Raw genomic sequence first — 17,214 nt, forward strand, 5'->3', positions numbered from 1 at the left:
TTCAGAGAAGGGGTGTGTGTGTGGGACATTCCAGTGGTGGGAGGGGCCGAAGGGGTGTGGTTAAGGGCTGAAGGGGTGGTTCCAAAACACCCCAAACACCAGCGTATTGTAGCTTAAAGTTCCTACTGCCAGTAAGTAAGCAGCAGGAGAGGCATTTCAACCTTTTGGAATGGGAAACAAACCATGCAAAGGTCTGGGAACTACCAAACGATTGGTAGTTAGGGGAAAGGGAGTTGGGCCAGGGGAAGGAGGGAAACCCAGAGGGGCAGGATTGGGACCCAAGGTGTGCTGGATTTGTTCCCCACGCCGGAGGTCCTGTACCCCTATCTTATATAGTTCTTGCAGCGGTAGTGGGGTGTGATCTCTGACAGCAGTTCTTTCAGGGATGCTGGGACAGTTATATGCTGTTATAAAACAGATAAAAGCCTGCAATTTAGCTCTGTGTATCAATAAGGTTTTGTAAACCCCTCCTTGGCCAACCCCAGTGCATCAAACCGGCAACCTGACTGCATATGATTCAACTCCAGGGCCTGATGCATGATTGAAGAGGGTGTATTGCACAATCCATATTGCATACAAAGACACATTGATGTCAGTTTCCTCCCCGACATTGACCATCTCACCCTATAATGTTACCAAGCTCTCCCTATAGATCTATAGAATGGTATATTTTCAAACCCTGTTATCTCAGAGGGAAGGCATGGGAGACTAGCAGAAACACTGGATCAAGAGGGATCTTGGAAATGGCCGTATCAGTATTTTGCATCATCCACAATGTTTTCTTTTCTTAAAGGATATCGAAAATAGATTGTTTAAAAAACTCTTCTTTTTTTCTTTTCTTTTTTTTTTTAAGAAAAAAGCCTTAACTACGTCACAGGTTAGGGGTTATTTTTTTTCTGGCTGTCCTTTATAGGAAAAAGAACAAGGGCTTTTCAAATACACACGCGATCTTGGTTTAAGAGCCACGGTGGGAGATCTTCTTATCTTCTGGGATGGGTTCGCTGCAGCTGTGGCTGATGGCCCTGCTGCTGTCGGCCGATGGCTTGCTGTGCGTCATGAGCTGGCGGAGGGGCTTGGGCATGTCTGGGAAGACAGGGATGTTGGGCGGCAGGTTGGACTGGAGATGGAGGGAGACCATCTGCGAGCTGGTCAAAGGGCTGCCAGCCCCGTTGGCACTGCCCGGCTGACACTGGGTCCCAAAAGTCTGCTGGAACCACGTGGCATAGGACCTGTCCTTGGAGGTGCCTCCGGCATTTGCTTTCCCCCTGTCATGGCTGTTCTCAGACTTGTGATGCTTGTCCAAGGCCGCCGGTACGTGTTTGATGATGTACTGGTTGCCACTGTTACAGACTTGGTTGCCCCGGAGAATGGCTTTCACTGATGGGCAGCAGGTGAGGCCGGGGACGATAGAGATCTGGACCTGTGGCATGGGTAAGGGGTTTCGGGGGACCCCCTTGCTGGGTGGGAGGGACATCCCTTCAGGAGGGCCAGATGGTTCCCCCTTGGGTTCCCCTCTGGGCGGCTTCTCCAGAGCTTTGGGCGGCTGTTTGTCCATCAGGCGGCTGCTGCTGCTGGAGGAGCTGCCCACGCTGATGCTGCTATTCATGCTGCTGTTGTCAGACTGTGACCGGTGGCTCCTGAACGAGCGGAGGGATGTCCTGCTCTTGGTGAGCTGGGGCAACCCGTTGTCAGAGACCACTCCGTTGTAGAGCAGCACGAAGTGGCACAGGGCCTCCAACGGCAGGATGCTCTGGGCCTTTTGGATCTTGGTGAAGATCTCGAGGGCCAGATCTAGAAAACACACCGAGAGAACACATCTGGAAATCACACACAGAGAACACATCTAGAAAATAACCCAGAGGAAACACACAGAGGACAAGTCCAGAACACACAGAGAGAACACAACCAGAAAACGCACAGAGAGACAACACACACAGAGCCTGTCTAGAAAGCACACACAGGAAAAACACACAGGGAGCCTGTCTAGAAAACGCACACAGGGAAAACACACAGGGAGCCCATCTAGGAAACACACAAGGAGCTTTATTTGAAACAATATATTTAAGCTTGCTGGGCCCATGTTGCTATTTTGGGGGTGGGGAGGGGTGGAACATCCACCCCTACGCCCACCCCCTGGAGGAATCCCATCAGAGGGCATCCCTTGCTGTTATCTCCAACCTCAGATTGGAGATAACAGTGGGGAGTCTGCTGCTCATGCAGAACCACCACTTATCGCCAGTTTTGGGGATGGGAGATAACAGTGGGGATAGGGTGTGTGGGGTGGCCTGACTCTGGTTCACCCACCCCACCTCCTTCCCACAATGGGGAAGGAGGCAGGGAAGGTGAAGCCAGCTGAGTCCCCTTCGCTCCTCTATTGGATTTCACCCACCTGGAGTCCTAGTCCAGCTCTATAGGGTTGACCAGATAGCCACGCCCTGTTCCCCACATCACCAGGTTGTGCCTGCTTTCAACCCCCCTCCCCATGCCAGCTGCCTATCATTTCCTGGCTTTCACACAATTTCTTCCCCATTCTAAGAGGCTGAAATGCCTCAAGACTTCATTCCTGGCAGTTAGAGCTTTGAAGTACAATATGCTGGTAGTTTTCGCCCCGCCTATTTTGCCTTTTGCTCCATCCCTTTTACCCACCACTGGAATATGGCCCAAGCACTTCTCTGAAACTGAATGTGGCCCTTGGGCTGAAAGAGGTTCAACATCCCTAGCCTCAGGCACTCATAGCTAGGGTGCAAAAGCTGATAGGGCTCCTGTATGTTCAAGGTACACCTGCCAAAATCCCCTCCTCTTAGGGATGTCTGAGGAATCGTTCAGGGAAGTGAAACTTGAAGAGCCTTCATCAGCTCAGCCCCCTGGATTCTGGCATGCTTCCCCATGAGCTGGCGCGACTCAATCTGCACTGAGTTGGGCCAGCTTGCAGGTTTTCCTCTCTTTTTTTGGTAAATAGAAAGTGTGCATAATTCGTGCAAATTATGGCTGCATTTGCGCAAATTACACAAAACGTGGCTGCAATTTGCGCAACTTCCAATTTATGAAAAAACAACCTAATAACGTTCCTGGATTTCGGGAAACACATTCCTGGATTTCAGGAAACACGTTCCTGGATTTCAGGGAACACGTTCCTGGATTTCGGGAATAACCAATAACATTCCTGGATTTGGGGAATAACGTTCTTGGATTTCGGGGAAAACCTGTGGGTTGGCTCGTGAGTGCAAGCTGAGCTGGGCAGGAAATGAGAGAATCCATTGGCCCCCAAAAGGGCCAGATTTGCACACGTCGGACATCCCTACCTCTTCTACTAAAGTACAGGAGCCCTGTGTATCTGTTCAGGCAGGCCTACGCTTTCCCCCCTTCAATCGCAAATCCCACAAAAGGCCTCCTCCTCCCAGGATGATCTGCTTCTGCTTACCCAGAGTCTCGTTCACTACCATGGGAATGATGTTCCTCAACGCCCCGCAGTTGGTGTGCAAAGCAGGGTTTGCGTTCATCTCCAAGAGCCACACCTGTGGAAGTGCCAGTCCATTTCTTTAGGTCAGGGGTCTCGGGGCCAAATCCAGCCCTCAAAAGTTCCCCAGGTGGCTGCACCCCCATCGCCTGGGCCCACCCCTTCCCCTGAACCACCAAACGTTTTTGTGCTTTCCCGAATTTGTGCAGCTTTTTAAAACCTGAGTTTAAATTCTTCAAATGCCTCTCTTAGTTGCTGGCAGTAAGTATATGGGTCGTTTTCGTAGTTTGGCCCCAGACATTTTTGCCTTCGGCCTCCCCCCGCCCGAAATGCGACCCCCGAGAGCTTGTGCAAAACGGAATTCAGCCCTCACGCTGAGAGAGATTCAACGTCCCGGCTTTATTTAGGTCCATTCAGAGTTGCCACCAGATGTCAGGGATAGGCTCTGGGGCCCATTCTTAGGGCCTTAGCGTAGCGAGTTTAAACCTCAGGGCCATCGGCTAGTCAAAACTACAACCTTTGAACCCTGGGTCTAGGAGGGTTTTTGTGGCTGTCCTTGCAGTAAAATTATTTTAAAACACAACTTAAAAGATCAGATTTTTAAAGGGAAAATAATACAGAACTGAAGTTCATTTTTCAACATTTCCCCCAGTTTTCAATTCCTTTTCCAGTGGAAAAATAGGGACCGCCCAAGAAATACAACCCCACCCCTTCCCATTTGTTTCCATTTTCACAGGCCACAATGAGTTTCAGGGTCAAACTATGTTAAGTATGTGATGTGCTGTTCCATAGCTTTGGGTTTTTCTTTGACTTAAAAGGAAGAAGGGTGGGGCAGGGGCTATTTGTAATCCAGACTGCAGCATAGGTGAAGGGGAAGTTTACTCAATCCCTCCTCCACCGAGACCCCCCCCCCTCCAAAAAACTGTGTGCCCTGTGGTGTGCAGTGGTATAGTGGTAATTTTTTATGTGCTCGTCATGAGGGTCCCCATAGCCACAGCCCAAAGGAGAGTCCAAAATGCACTGTTGATCCATATCAACAAACCAGTTCCAGCCGTTTTCATTTCTGGAGCGGGTCTTTTGTAAAGCTAAGGGGTCTTAATTGCCTATTCAAGACTTTGCTATCCTTTGCATTGCAACAATATATTTTTGTTGGGGAAATCCATCCCCAACCCCCCAGCTGCTTTGAGAAGTGCAACAAAGCTCAGAAGGAACAGGGAATCCTGGCCGGGGGGGGGGGGGATGACATCAGTGTCCCTGCTAATAAAAAAAGTCACAGGGCTGAGTCCCTATCAGCCCTGGTTCCACTGTACCACGGCTGATGTGACAATTCGCTTTAGGGGGAAAACCTCCCATTGACATGCGGGATCGTAGCAAGGAAGGATTTACCTCCGTTCTGCCTGCCATTGAAGACATTTCTTTTCAACCAAACATTAGATTCTGTTGCTGCTTACTTTGATGTATATCCGTTGTTAGTTCTGGTTCTCTGTGTTTTTGTCTTTGCTGCTGCCTTTAGCTCATTGGAGATGCGTTTTAACGACTGTCTATTGTTTTTATGCTTTTCTTCCCCATGTAAGCCCCTTTGACCAACCCCCTTCTTTCCACAGGAAAAGTGGGGTATAAATAAAGAAGAAACCTCCCACCCCATTTCCTGTGGTCCTGACTGAGATGCGGGGGAGGACTCAACATGTTTTTTTTAAAAAATTGCAACTACCCTATGCAGTGCATGCAACATATTTAATGTAAATGTGTGGTTTGACCCTAAGGCTTTGGGATGTCAGAGACCACTTAAGCTTTGAAACATAAGATGCAAGATATGCTCTGGTTGTACCTGCTGAATTGGGAGAGTGCTGATTTTCTGGAGCAGGGGTGTTGAACCTCAGGCCTGTGGGCCAAATCTAGCCCTCTGGGATTTCCCAGATGGGCTCCCTCCTTCTCTCCAACCACTGATCATTCTGTGGTTTCCCAGCTTTCCTCAGTTTTTCCCCATTCTAAAATACTGAAATGCCTCTCCTAAGGCTTAGTTACTGGGAGTGAGAGCTTTAAGCTAAGATATGCTGGCATTTTAGCCCCACCCTTTTTGCCTTTGGCCCTACCCACCACTGGAACACGGCCCGCAAGAGTTTCTCTGAAATGGAATTTGATCTGCAGGCTGAAAGAAGTTCAACACCCCTGCTCGGGAACTTGTCGCTGATTAAATTGCCTTTCCAGAAATGTATTCCTGGGGCAGACCCATCACATTCTGTGAATGTCTGACCTTAAGAGTTCCCATTCCTGTTTTCCTATGAAGAATAGACAGATATACAGATACAGATATAGATATAGACATATATGGTGCCCACCAAGTGTTGGGACTCCTCGGAGCACCATCACATCCCTTTTTATGCCCCCCAATCACAAAAATGCTACCCTCAGCATTGCAGAATGCACCCCCCCGAAAGTTGAAGGAGGCATTTCCGCTCAGCTCTAGAGTAAACACCACCCCTGCCAAGACTGCACAAACAGGCAGCAACAGAAAGGGGCAGGAAAACTGAGTGGGTGAAACGTTTCTCTCCCCCCTGCCCCCGCCTCAATGTTCCAGCTCAAAGTCAACAGTTTATGTTGGACTTAGCTCTAGTGAAAATATTTTATGGTTGTCACTAGAGGGTGCTGGCGCCCTGTCTATTTTCTCTTAACAAAAGAACCAGAACACAAAAGCTTTCCATCTTGCAAGGCAGGCCAGGGATGAACGTGATCCAGGGAGTAGAATGTAAGCGAAACTTCCCCAACCTGGTGTAGTCCAACCCATCAGGAGAGCAGCTCCCAGCACCCCCAGGTAGGGATCGCAGAGAAATCTACAAAGGATTCAAATGAGTTCAGATTTCTATGAATCTGACCTGTGAATGCCCTTGCTCTGAATTGGCTTTGTGGCATAATCAAAATGGGATTGGCTGTCTCACGTTGTGACACCATTGTGCTCACTGAACAGTTCTTGCTGGGATCATTGTTTTTAGAAAGATGATTAGCGTTTGGGGCACGTGTGTGTATGGAATGAGGGCCATGCAGCTACCAGTCAGGGCCACGAACAAAAAGGGGCTGACAGCAGAGGCATTGCTAGGCACACAGCAGATTTGGGACCCAATCTTTCCATTGGCATCAGAGGATTCCCCCCCCCCAGTTAAATGCTATGCAGAGGAGGAATTTTACAGGTCTACAGTGCACAGGGAACGGTTGTCCAAACCTTCTGTCCCCAACTGTGATCTCCCTGGAAATCCCACCCCCATAGAATGGCAGCTCCGTGTAGGAAGACCCTCCCATTGGCACACATTTAATCATATTTTGCTAAGATTAAAGGCTACATAGGGGGAAGAGTAAACCCTTCCACACCAGCTGTAATCTTCCTTGAAAATTGTCCCCTGCATGGAATTTGGTCTCAGAAAAAAAGCTTCCGTTGGTACCAGTGGACCACTAGAGCTCTGGGGGAAAGCTCAGGGCGGTGAGAAATAGAGTCAGGGCCCATGCCCCGCTGGGCCCATACCTAGCAATGCCCCTGGCTGACAGTGATAGACATTTAAGTGGGATAGTGGTGATTTGGGGAGCATTTCAGCCCTCTTGAGAACTCAGCTTTTTGCACAAAAAACATCCACGGCTTATTCGGCATATCCAGAATGGTTTTTATTCATGTACTGCTTTAATGGATTATAACTGACTTAGAGTGCAGTCCTGTGGTGATGCCTGTGGGCATCCAAATGCGGAAGCTGACGGGCACCCTAGAGAGAGTGGGAGGAGCGCAGAGGCGATCTTCAGCTCCGTGCTCCTCCCGCTCTGCATTTTGGCTAGACAGGCTTCTCTACCCGTCTAGCTGGGACTCTATGGAGCAGGAGGGAAGGAGGCTGTGGAGACTGGAGAATCCTTTGTAAGCCGGCCTCCCCAGTCCCCCCACACCCACAGAACCACCCCCTTTCCCTCCTCTCCGAGGTCGCCTTTGTGACCTTGGAGAGGAAGCCACCATGGTTCTCAGCACACCAGCAAGGAGGGGGAGAGGGCAGGGCGTTCGGACTCCTGGGTCCGAGGTTGGAGTGCTCTTATATGGCTCCCCAGATGCTGTCTAGGGGCGATAGGATTGCTCCCTAAAATGTCTTTAATTGAATGGCTAATAATAATAATAATAATAATAATAATAATAATAATACCGTAGAGCTATGATCTGTCATAGATTAAAAAAAAAAAAATTGGTGGGGAGAGGTTTATTTAGCCTTCCAGGGCTTTGTTTGTGAAGCGAAAGCTTTTAATTAACCACACGGGGACGGCCACAATGGAGTGACACCGGATCTCCCGTCTGAAGTTAATTTTTACACAGCCGGAGGGTTGCGGGCCAACCTCGAAGGGCAAAATAGGAGACGGAACAGATTGCACCCTTGAGCACCTCATCTCCTCCCCAGGCCATTGACATCCTGATAAAGGAAGGGGAGGGGGCTGCCTTCGGGCACCAGGCCCCCACCACAGGCTGCCACCCCGCATTAGGGCTTGGCTCTTCACACGCTGTGCCTGGGGGAAGCATCTGCCCCCGGGCAGGGCCGACAAAAGCAGGAAGGGAAGCAAATCAACCTGAGCAGGTGATCTTCTGGCAGTCCCTGTGCAGGAGGAGGGCAGGACAGTAAACACAAGAGACCTGACACGGTCTCCTTGTTGCTCAGAACTGACCCTGGACGCTTTCATAGGGGGGCAGGGAACGTCACCTGACCCGATCTGGCCTATTGGGACAAGGAGCCTTCAACAGCTTGGGGCATGTGGCCGGTCAGCCTGCCGTCCCCTCTGTTGGCCACCATGGCAAGGCAGTGGCACCCAGGCTGAGCCCCAGCTACACAAGGAGGGGCTGTAGCTCAGTGGCAGAGCCCTTGCTTTGCATGCAAAAGGTCCCAGGTTCGATCCCCGACATCTCCAGGTAGGGCTAGGAAGGAAGCCTGCCTGGAAGCCTGGAGAGCCGCTGCCAGTCAGTGTTGATAACACTGGGCTAGATGGTCCAGGAGCTTGACTCTGTATAAGGCACCTCTGCTGTTCCTAACCTATAGGCATTTCATGACCCAACGAGAGCTTGAGTTCAGAGGGACACTTTGTGCAAAACCTCAGCCCTGGAGGTCAAATCCAGCCCAATCTGTCCCCCCAGGGGTTCCCCAGATACCTACACCCCCTTCTCCTGGCTCCATCCCCTTCCCACCTGACCACCAATCTTTTGGTGTCCCCCCCCCCAGTTCTTGTGTAGTTTTCCCCTGCCCCCCCCCCATTCTAAAAAAATGAAATGCCTCCCTAGGCTTCATTACCAAGAGCTTCTCTGAAATGGAATCCCACCCTGGGTCTGAAAAAGCTTCAGCAACCCCCTGTTCTATGTATGGGTTTTAACATTTTTAGGACTTGCATGCACCACGTCGAAATCTGTCACTGTTGACTAAATCCAATGGAGGCTGGTGGCTCCGATGTCAGTGGGGCAGTAAATCCGCTCTGGGTTTCAGTCAGAACCAGTCAGAACTTTAACGGTGCTGTCCAAGGTGCTGAGCTCCCCAAATGGGTTCAGCACTTTGGATCGCTCCTTTAGAGTTCTGACTGTCTCTGGATGAAACCCAAAGCAGATCCCCCGGCCCACTGGCATTGCACCCGCCAGCCTCCACTGACTAAACAGACAAACAAATACTCTGAGCTGTCGCCTCCGTGGCTTGCTGCATGGGACGGGCGTTCCCAGTTCTGTGGGTCCGTTGCTCTACCCCCTGCCTATTCTCCTCAGGCCCTGGCTCCGGAGGCATGCTGGGTCCTTCCCCCTCCCTCCATTTCGCACTCCAGGCCTTCCCCCCTGCCACAGTACCTTAAAGTCTTCGTCAATCAAGAAGTCGCAGCCGATCAGGTCAAAGTAGCCGAGCTTGCAGTCCAGTTTCGACTTGACGGCCAGAAAACACTGCAACATGATTTCCTTCATTCTCTTCTGAAAGACACGGGATGCCATCATGTGTGGGGGGAAATTCAGAAGCCCCCCCAACACACACACACACACAGAACAAAAAATGGCCTCCAAGCCCTCTTTTAAGCAGAATAAACCAGGAAAGGATGCAATCCTATGCATGTTTCGACAGAAAAAAAATCCCACAATTCCCAACGTACCCCAGGCAGCATAGGTGGATGGGGCATGCTGGGAGTTGTAGGACTTTGTTCTGCCTAAACATGCATAGGATTGTGCCCAGAGGGAGCAAACCTATGGCCACTAGACACTGTCTAGAGGGCCATAGGACAGGCTCTTTTCTGGGAATTGACCTCAGAGCCCACACTCCGAGGTCGGTTTCTCAAAAACTGACCTCCCCCATGACCGCGCTGCCTCGGAGGCAGTGCGGAGAAGCCTCATCATCCATGCTTGGAAGAAGAGCGCGGAGTTACTGAAAAGGGGCAGGGCTGGGAGTGTTCCGGGGCAGGGAGAGCAGAGCTGCGTGTATGACACATCCTGTGTGCCACTCCTGCCTTGCTTTGGAGAGCTGGTCGCCTCCGAGTTCAGAGGTAGCCGCCTACCTATTTGGCACCCTAAGTGACGAAACATTCACATCAAGAATTCACATCAGTTTATTTTCAGTCTACATCCCTTTCACATGTGTTCATCCAGACACCCATTCCATCCTTTTCTTCATCCTTCTGCCATTTTAAAGAATCTGCATGCAATTCTGCGTTTAAATGCACATTATTTGTCGGGTTACATTTTCTATCAATGTTAACATTCATTCATTTATTATCTATACCATCCCATAGCCCAAGCAGTCTGAGCAGTTCTCAAAAATTTTAAACCATCAAAATGCATCATATAAAGTATAAAAACCATTCATGTAAGGACATAAAACAGATAGCATCCACAACAACAACATATATCTAAAATAATCTAAAACAATCAGCCAGAGACAATCTAGAACCTGATCAAAAAGATCCATTATATGCTGCCAAATGCCTAAGAGGGCAATTTTAACCTGGTGCCGAGAAGATGACAATGTTGGCACCAGGCAGGCCTCGTCGGGGACATCACTCCATAAATGGGGGGCCAGCACCGAGAAGGCCCTCTCCCTTGCATTCTCCCAAAAAACTAATTCACAAACAAATTTTGAGACTTTTGGGGAGCCATGAACATTTAAACCAACAAAAGGTGTTTTCTCTGACCATTTGGTGAGCTCAGCTGACCTGCCCTATTCTGGAAACAAACATTTCTGCTCATTGTGGGTTATTTTTTAAGCAGTGCAAGAGTGCGGTTACATGAGCAGTCAGTCCTGTAAGTGCATGGGCTCAAGAGGATACTACCCCAGTTGTTGGGGAACATGGGCAGGAGGGTGCTGTTTGTGGGTTTCCCGTGCACAGCTGGTTGGCCACTGTGTGAACAGAATGCTGGGTTAGATGGACCCTTGGTCTGATCCAGCAGGGCTCTTCTGATGTTCTTACCCTAATTTTTAATTTTTATTTATTTATTTATTTATTTATTTAAATTGGGAGCTGACATGCTACAAAGGGAACCTCCAGCACCATCTTCATTTCCCAGAAAGCATCTGGTCCCCACTTGTCTCTGTGCTTTCTTTTTGTGGGTACAAAAGAATCTCACTGTGTTTTGGAGTTTAGCCCCCAGCTCAACCTTCTACTTGTTCTTGGGTAACTTGCTTTTCTTTTCGCCTCACCAGTTTGCCTCCTAATGAGTGGGTATTTTGTGAATGCCCACCATGCAGCCATTTTGTGAATAGTCAACCCCACATGGCAGCCATTTTGTGAGAGCGCCGGCAACACTCTCTCAAAATTGCAAACGTGCCCACCAACCCCCGAAAGGTTGGGGCCCCTGGGTTTAACGACTTACACATTGAACACTGTTTTCCGGCTCTGGTTCCGCATTTTGTATTTTAAACTAAGTTGCATTTTGCACACGCCCGGCCCAATAAGTGGACTATAAATCTATCATATCAATAACTGAAACAGGCCACTCAGAGGGAGGGAGGGAGGGAGGGAGGGAGGGAGGGAGGGAGGGATGTTGTGCTCCTCTGAAAGTGTTGGCCCATGCCGTGGAAGAGCCTTGGCTACCGGGCGGTGTAGAAATGTAATACATAAGGGGTGTGGGAGCGATGTGTGAAAACTCACGGTAAATCCATTGAAGACCCAATCCTTGGGGAGCCCTTTGGTGTGCCTGAACCTCTCGTTGACGTAGTTGTTGAAGCGTTCCATTTGCCACACTGTCTCTTCCTTGACGTGGGAATACATGGGGCTCTTTTTCTGCACGTACTGAAGACAGTTGGGTGAGAAAGCCAAAGGCACGACTCAGACTGTGCATTCAGGTGTTGACTGGTGTCCAAAGGGTGGATCGGACCCATCGGTTCCATCCTTACCTCTGATTACTGCTTTGTTCAAGCAGTGCCTACATTGTCAAACTTCCCCTTGTCTCATTAAAATATCACTTAAATATCTCGGATAAAGATCTGTAATATGTCAGTTTAGTACTTTGGAAAAACATGCTAAAAGTTAGGTTATTAAAATACATTATTTATTTTATGGATCATTACATTTATATCCTGCCTATTTTCCATCTTGCAAGGAGCCCAGAGGCGGCATATGTGGCCCTCCTCCGTCTCCTCTCCATTTTTATCCTCACAGCAATCCTGTGAGGTAGGTGGGGCTGAGAATCAGTGACTGGCGCTTAGCCACCCAGTCAGCTTCATGGACACATGGGGACCAGAACCCAGATCTCCTGAGTACGAGCCCAGTGCTCTAACCACTACACCACACTGGCAACCCTCTTTCACTTACATTATCCTTGATGATCAGGATTCCGTGCATGAGCTTTGGCCTCTTCCATTTGAAAGGGGTCGAAAGAGGGGCCTTTCCAGAAGATCTTTAGAACCAGGCTCACATGAGAGAAGGTGGTTAAGGTGGCCCACCTCTTATTTTTCTGACAGGCTCCTCATCTTTACTAATTATATCTCAGGCAGGTATGTTCCTCTCCATGCTGAGAATAGCTGTACCTACTGAATTTGACCAGTGCAGATGGATGGGCATTTTGTTTCTGTCAGGGTTTTGATAAGAACTTAGCAGAATTCGCAAAGTTCGTATTTGGGGGAGAAAGAACTTGAGATGATTATTTTTTTAAAAAACTGTATGCAAAAGGAAGTGAAACAGGCAGACCTGCCTATCCCTTGCTAATACAGCATCATAGATGTGCATATGACAAACACAGCCATGTTGGCTGCTCTCCAGACGGCAGTGCTCTTTGGACGCGCTGTACGCAGATTTCTCATTGGTGGTGCGGCGAGAGGGTGGATCTCGAAACACCTCACTTTTTAAGCCACGAACATTGTGGATTTCATGCCACAGCGTGAAAAGTCAAACGATTCCCCTACCCTACCCTGGGATGTCGGAGAAATCTGCAATGAATTGAAATGAGTTCAGATTTCTATTAATCCGACTTGTGGACTCCGCAGAGGACGGGCTTTCCCCAATTCACGGGGATCCTGTGGAGTTACGAACCGGTTTTTCACTTCTGAGGGGGATTTGTGCTAATTCGCACTTGCGCTGATGTGCATTAGTGCATTGCCGCAAGTGCGCATGCGTGCTAATGCACACTTGTGTGAATGCGTTAATGTGCATTATTTAATGTGCTAATGCAAATTAACACCAGCGTGAACAATTTCTTTAAAAATCCGATTCCGTCAATGAACGGATGATGGAGCAAAAGACACCTGACAATCTGCGAAACAGAGATGGAATGGATTTAACAAACTCCTTACATCCCTGCCCCATGGGGCAGAGAACAAAAGCAATCAGCTGCAGATTGAAGTATAATCTGAGGGAGAGGGGAGCATCTGTGTTTCAGGTGAGTTTCTTTGCCCCACCTACCCCCAACGGACTCGCGGGTAATTCACACTCTTCGAATAGGGACACCTGTTCTTCATTTGAGATCCTTTGTGGCCAAGGGTCTCTCTGGAGCAACTGTGGCAGCATACTGCATTTCGAGCTGAGCAAACAACTCAGTTCCGGGAAAATTAAGACAATCTCTTGCCGACGGCAGAAGCTGCAGAAAGACAATACCGGGCGGGATAGGCTGATGGTGATCGCATATGCTCCAGATGTCCCTATTTACCAGCGACATCTCTATTTTCTAGCACCCGTCTTTGGAGAGAGAGAAAATAATAATTGTCCCTATTTTCCCTCTTAGCTTGTGTAATGAAAACCCCGCTCAGGGGTGCTGCTGGGTTTGAAAGGGCCACGACTGAGTTGCCTACCAACTGGGAACAAGTGAGAATTTAGTTTCTGTGTGGTTGTGAAAAGAATTTACCAAAATTCTCCATTTGGGGGACAAAAAGAACTTGAGATTAAAAAAAACCAAAACAAAACAAACGCAGAAGCAGCTGGACTTGACAGATTCGTCCATCCAGGTGCCGGGATTTGACAGCTTGGCTCTAAAAAGTCAGGCTTTGCATCCCTATGTATCCAACCATGCTGGTGGTGAATTAAGGGTGCTACCTCTTTTTTTCTCGCAGGCTCCTCATCTTTAACAGAGAGGTCCACCTGGCGCCAACATTGTCATCTTCTCGGCAGCAGCTTAAGACTTCCCCCTATTCCCAGGCATTCCACAATTGAGAGGGGGCACCACTGAGAAGGCCCTGTTGCTTGTCGGCATCCTCCAAACTTCCTCAGAGGAGGCAGAGGTGGGCCTCCGATGTTGACCATAGTGTTGAGGGAGGAATTATGGTGGGGGAGGAGTAAATATTGGGGTGGGGAACAGTAAATGCTGCACCTAATATCTGTCTCCTAGCAGAATTCGAAGTGCTGGTTATGACCTATAAAGCCCTGCATGGCTTAGGACCAGGCTACCTGAAAGACCGCCTTCTCCCATATGAGCCTGCATGGGCCTTAAGAATTTTGGAAGAGGCCCTTCTTTTGAAACCACCACCTTCAGAGGAGCATTCATTGTTGACGTGAGAGAGGGCCTTCTCGGTGGTGGCTCCCAAGCTGTGGAACTCCCTGCCAAGGGAGGCTAGTTTGGCTCCCTCTCTGCTGTTCTTCCACCAGCAGGCAAAGACCACTTTATTGAAGCAGGTCTTTGGCACGTAAGCAGGTCTGTCCGGTTGGATGCTCTTTTTATTCCATCATTGTGGTGTTTTTCATTGTGCTTAAATGCATTTGTTTTATGATTGTTTTAATCAAGTTTTACTGATGCTTGTTAGCTGCCTTGAGTGCCATTTTCTTTTTAGAAAAATGGGGTACAAATCAAACCAAATGAAATCTACTAATAAATACATTCTAGTTGGCAGGCTGATCAATGTACATGCATGAACACTAAAGGACGATGCCAGTTCCAGCTTTTTGGGGAGCCCTCAGTAGGCTCCCCTGTCTCAGCCAGCCCAGCTTCTGGGGATTGGTGAACGAGCAATGTTTGAGCTTGCTAGCATTCTCCAAACATTGTCTTGCCACTTGTCTTGTGCCTGATTCCCATTTGTGTTTGTGATCCCTGCGCACTCTGGCCCAATGTGGAAAGTGTGCAAATCGAACAGCGATCAAATGGGAAATGTGTGCAACTTTCCCAATTTGTGCAACTTTCCCAATTCGTGCAACTTTCCTTCATAAACTAAAGCAGGGCTGATTGAGTCTGCAGGGGAAAGGTGTGCAAATTAGGAAAGGTGTGCCAAATCGGATGGGGAACGTTGCACAAATTGAATGCAAGCACATCTGGCAAGTAAAGAGCTGGATGCGCCTGATCTCGGAAGCTAAGCAGGGTCAGCCCTGGTTAGTACTTTGATGGGAGACCGCCTGGGAATCAGGCTTCCTGCACTGAGCAGGGGGTTGGACTTGATGGTCTTGTAGGCCCCTTCCCACCCTGTGATTCTATGAGTCTATGAATTTGTGAACATTTTCGGCAGACATGTGCCTGCGCTCGTGTTTGGGGCTTCAAACAGGGCATGCTCGCATGTTTTGTGAGCAAAAATGAAATTTTCATACATCCCTACTAGCTTCTCCTTCTACTACTGCCAGTGTCCATTTGCCTCTCTCCCTGGGCTAAATTTGCAGCACCTTTCAGAGGGAGAGGACAAGGTACATGGTTGTTCCTGCTCCTCCTCCACTTGGAGAGGTGCAGTAGGCAGGCAGTGACGGATGGAAGGGGGAAGAGCAGCAGGGCCGTTGCCTCCTCGACTGGGGCAAGGAAGGATCTTGGGCAGTGGCCCGATGATGCCAACCTCAATACTTTCGTTGGATTGATAGTGGGTCCATGGATTGATACTTCCATGGATTGATACCTCCATGGATACCTCAATACCTCCATGGATTGATAGTAGGTCCTCGACTGAGGCAAGGAAGGACCTTGGGCAGTGGCCCGATGATGCCGACCTCAATACTTCCATTGGATTGATAGTGGGTCCATGGATTGATAGTTCCATGGATTGATACCTCCATGGATACCTCAATACCTCCATGGATTGATAGTGGGTCCCCGACTGGGGCAAGGACCTTGGGCAGCGGCCCGATGATGCCGACTGCAATACTTCTATTTTACTGCTGCTGGGGAGGTACTTTGTCGATCTGTTGAGATTATGCTACAATTCTGAGTTGAATTTCTTGGCAACCAAGATGCCTGGTTTGGGAAGAGGCCAAAGCATTGGGCAGAAACCCATAATTGCTTCATGGATGGAAAAGTCTGTCTCTCTCTCTTAGGGATGGGAGAACGCCTGATGTTTGTGCTCATGGAAGTTCCCCGTTTGCCACCTCAATGCTCACCTCACCTCATTCTCACATGGGAGCATCTTTTCTTCAAACAGGGAAAGTGTGTGCCTTTTTGAACACGGAAAACAGTTCCAAGCACGAACACCGAATGTGCACGTTCCCCCCATTAGCTAAAGGACGAAGATGCATTTTGGGAGGTGCAAATGCACATCTTCGGAAGTGTGCAGTTGCGCACGTGTGCATTTTCGACTGTGAGCGCGAGTCGGGAAATGGCGAGCGTTCCCCGAGAATTACGCTTCTGCTCGCGTCTAGGGTTGCGAAGGGGACGTGTTTTCATGGTTTGTGAACAGGAACAAAATTCTCACACATCCCTTCTCTCTCTCGCTCTCTCTCCTCACCTGATTGGTCAGATGAGAGGTGAGGTCTTCTGATTTTGGGTCGTAGTTCAGGCACGTCAGACGGACATAGCCGTGGCCAAAGAACAGCATATAAGGCACCGTGCAGGCAATGAGGAGGTATGAGCGGACGTCAAACTTCTTTCCCTCCAGCAGCAGCGGCCTGTCGATGTACCTGGGATGGAAGGGGAGGGTGAACTCTGTGGGACTGTTGAAGCCTGACAGATCTTCTCCTTGTTTATATATCGTTCCACAAGCGAAATTATCCATCGGCCAGAGATCTGAGGACCACTCCGCACCCCTGCCTTCCAGGAATAACTTCACAGTGAGGGGGAAATGTGGGGGAAACTGTGGGAAACCCAAAGGGAATGAGAACCACCCCTGCCCAAAGGATGAGGCTGGTGGTCAATGTATCTGAAATCACACTTTATTACCAGGACATGTATACAAGGGTAGCTCACAAAAGAACTACAGTTTGGGAATAGGTTACATGGGTTCTTAAAGGAAAACAAAGTACATAGTAAAAATATGAAGAGAAAGACTTTAGCCCATTGAAAGCTTACATATGTTATCTATATCCAATCACATTGGGGTTGGGGGTGCTCACGTATGCATCAGTGCATCCTATCCATGAATATACCCCTTAACACAGCTGGGGCACAGTGATCTACAGAT

The 17,214-nt window shown here is 49.0% G+C and overlaps 1 protein-coding gene across 2 annotated transcripts in view; it reads right to left on the minus strand.

Annotated features, from left to right (window-relative positions):
- Nucleotides 1-543: 543 nt before the first annotated feature.
- TTLL10 (tubulin tyrosine ligase like 10) overlaps nucleotides 544-17,214 on the minus strand; it is a 122,537-nt gene continuing 105,866 nt past the window's right edge. The window contains exons 12-16 of one of the 2 annotated variants that reach the window (XM_084821901.1): nucleotides 16,543-16,714; nucleotides 11,573-11,713; nucleotides 9,291-9,407; nucleotides 3,422-3,515; nucleotides 544-1,791 (exon numbers count right to left, since the gene is read on the minus strand). In XM_084821901.1, coding sequence (XP_084678027.1) covers nucleotides 956-1,791; nucleotides 3,422-3,515; nucleotides 9,291-9,407; nucleotides 11,573-11,713; nucleotides 16,543-16,714 — 1,360 coding nt within the window. In that variant the 3' untranslated portion in view covers nucleotides 544-955. The remainder of the gene's footprint in view (nucleotides 1,792-3,421; nucleotides 3,516-9,290; nucleotides 9,408-11,572; nucleotides 11,714-16,542; nucleotides 16,715-17,214) is intronic. The other variant, XM_084821902.1, reaches the window with a different exon arrangement.

Source organism: Heloderma suspectum, chromosome 15, assembly GCF_057233095.1.
Source record: "Heloderma suspectum isolate Gila_16-S chromosome 15, 16-S_ref, whole genome shotgun sequence".
Lineage (NCBI taxonomy): Eukaryota > Metazoa > Chordata > Lepidosauria > Squamata > Helodermatidae > Heloderma > Heloderma suspectum.